Source organism: Mus caroli, chromosome 6 (genome assembly GCF_900094665.2).
Source record: "Mus caroli chromosome 6, CAROLI_EIJ_v1.1, whole genome shotgun sequence".
In the NCBI taxonomy this organism is placed as follows: Eukaryota; Metazoa; Chordata; class Mammalia; order Rodentia; family Muridae; genus Mus; species Mus caroli.
Window position 1 is genome coordinate 121,569,779 of NC_034575.1, and position 3,265 is coordinate 121,573,043.

The 3,265-nt window shown below is 44.2% G+C and overlaps 1 protein-coding gene across 1 annotated transcript in view; it reads left to right on the top strand.

The window, feature by feature from the left end:
* Positions 1 to 3,265, top strand: part of Ano2 (anoctamin 2) — a 322,617-nt gene that overhangs the window by 149,348 nt on the left and 170,004 nt on the right. The window contains exon 10 of the mRNA XM_021164190.2: positions 1,015 to 1,175. Coding sequence (XP_021019849.1) covers positions 1,015 to 1,175 — 161 coding nt within the window. The remainder of the gene's footprint in view (positions 1 to 1,014; positions 1,176 to 3,265) is intronic.

Sequence of the window (3,265 nt, forward strand, 5' to 3'; positions counted from 1 at the left end):
CTCCCTCCACCTGGTAGCAGAGAAACTGGAATTACTTTCATTCCTAAATGTTTTGTATAAGATAGTTGAGTGGTAATCTTCCACATGGTCCTGGTATACCTAAAGGATGTCACCCATGAGACAGAAATGTCTTTTTCTAAGTGGTTCCATGGTGCGGGAAGATGGGAACATTCTGAAAACTGCTGACTAACTTAAACCATATTGGAAAAGGAAGTCAGTTGCTTCAGCGCTGAGGCCTTAGGATCAGATGTTTTGTCTAGATTTCCTGGAAAATGGCCTCTCTTCTTTGATTCCTNTTTGTAAGTGTCCGTATGCACCTTAGGTTATTGGCTCCAGCATTACTAAATGAATTGTGGCGATATCCATCAGTCTATTAAATAGAAGTGTATTTATAATGGGTTAGCACGCAGGCCATTAGAACCACTTGGCTCGCACTTCCTTCTTCGTGTAAGAGAATCTCATCCTTGGAAGGATTTACCTTCCCTTTTATTCTTCCTAATCCTGTTTCACGGTTGTTATAATCCTTAGTAGGCTGAGGTTATTCGTCTCCATTTCACAAAAGGTTACAGACTCTGATGATGGAAAAGTACCTCCTTACACCATTCTGAACATTCCTCCTCACACACGTCCTCAGGAGGCTAACATTTGTACTGGTCCCATCAAACAAGCATGCTCATGTTTGTTCCTGCTTGGGACTAGGTCACACATTTGTAAGGCAGCCCAGTAGGGTATAAAAAGACACCCTGTACTTGAAGAAGGAAGGAAATTCAACCTTAGTGTGGTGCTTTATTCATAGCCNTGTGTGTCTCCTACCAACCATATGGATGTAGCACATCCTGAAGAGGTTTCCTCAGGCATCATTCAGTGCACATACCTCTGAGATGATCGTTAGCTTTCTGGGAAGTTTATAGTAATAGAGAGCTACCTACTTCTTTGGAAGATGGCTCATTTATTCTTTTTTACCATTTGATACAAGTAAACACAGCCCTGATGCTTCAACCTCTGTCACTGCAGCAAAGAGATGTGTGACCACCAGAATGCCTTCACCATGTGTCCCCTGTGTGACAAGTCCTGTGATTATTGGAACCTCAGCTCAGCCTGTGGGACTGCACGGGCCAGTCATCTGTTTGACAATCCAGCCACCGTCTTCTTTTCCATTTTCATGGCTCTGTGGGGTAAGTGGTCATCACAGTGTCTGCTCAATGGGAATGATCCTTTAACAGGCACAGTGGCAAGGAGTTGAAGGTTGTAGCCTTCAATTTATTTAATTCAGTATTTTATACCTTCTTTGGTGATATGTGTGAAAGGAAATTGGAATATCCGTCATGGCTCTTGATGTCCTCTCTTAGAGGAATAATGTTGACTCCATACTGGCCTCATGTATGTATGACTTATGGGGATTTGAACCTGTGTGTGTCCTAAACCTGCTGGCAACCCGTAAGGCACTCAGTGCCTTTCTTTCACTATGTGAAGCCATAGGGAGGGTGCAGTACAGAGATGAATGCTGGTGTGCGCTGTAGTGGGAGGTAGTTGGTGTTATGATGGGCTGACATTTGCACTCCTGATTTTCAGTTTCTATGCTTTTTTCTGCACCTGGTATAGACTGGGCATATTTTATTTAATATAAAGGCGATGTTTTCAATATTCTCACCAAAGGTATTTGTGAAAGAAAGAACAAACAGTTCCTTCATTTTCCCCTTCCTACATTCTCCCTGGAGCCTCAGCACAGCTAACTTGTTCTGCATTGTGCTAATCTGAACACACACACACCACCCTACACACATACCCTACACATATACACACCACACTTACATACCACACACCACACATACAGACCACACACATACACCACATACACAGACATATACACTACACACCACACACACACCACATCATACCACACACCACACAGACATACACACTACAGAACACATAAAGAGACGGACACATCATATCACACCACATACAGCATACATACATAATGCATACACACACATGCACACCACACCACACAATATACACCATACATACATAACGCACACACATACCCCACACTTACATACACATATATACACACAGACACACAGACACACCACACACATACCACACACCACACACACACCACATACACACACACACACACACACTCATACCACAAAGACACCACATATCACCCACTCTGCACACCCCACCTACCAACACATACAGACATACACACATAATATCTATATCTATATCTGTATATAGTCTTACAAACTGGGTCACTCTTAAGTATTTAAAAAGAAAGCAAATCAACATGTTTCAGTCCATTAGTCACCATCTGGTATGCACTCACTGGTGACAGTGAAGGGCTATGTCCAGCCACTGTATNAAATCTCAATAGANCACTGTCCTGCGGCAGAGCCCACTGATTTAACCACACCTTGTCAGGGTCTGGAGGACCTGCCACNGTGGGACCTGAGTCATAGATTCCTAAAAGATAAGGAAAGAAAGAGGAAGACAAAGAGGAGGGGANAAAGGGGAGGAAGAGGGGAAGAGGGAGGAAGGAGAGGAGGAGGAGGAAAAAGAGGAGGAGAAAGAGGAGAAGGAAGAGGAAAAACCTATTCTCAGTAGCATCCTGAGAATAAGAACTGATTTTCCCCATTCCCTGTGGGAATCTCTTGGGCAGACAAAGCTTGTCTGGAAAGATTGTGTATTGCCAGATTGCTACAATACGCCTCCAGAGGGCACTCTAGCTTTTAGTCTCAAGGGACTCCCAGAAGTACCTGGGCAGCCCTTCAAAATAGTAGCATATAGGAGGAGGTGGTGCTTGTAACCTGCAGCTTTGCAGTTATCAATCAGCAGAAAAAAAAGTAGAGATCAGCTTTCTGCCTGGGAAACCACAGGCACCTGCGTCCCCTGTCCAGCACGGCATGTGCACCTCTGTCCCCTGCCCAGCATTGAATCCATCAGGAACCCAGACTACATCATTAGTTTTGGATTTGGTACAAACCAAGTTCCCATTCATTTGTCTTATTGATCCTACTCCCCGTGGAGTTGCTCTCACNTTAAAGCCTAGGTCCATGGTCTCCCTTGAACTTTCCCGAGACACGCCACTCCCTGCAGCAAGTGAGGTTTNTCAGCTACATTTCACAGACTCATGCTCCAACAACTGCCTATGGTCTGCGTTCAGTATTTTCAGTAATTTCTTCAGTTATTTACTGCCCCCACTCTGGAAAAGTACAGAGGTGGAATTGTATCAGGGCTTCTTGGTGTAGGGAAAGAC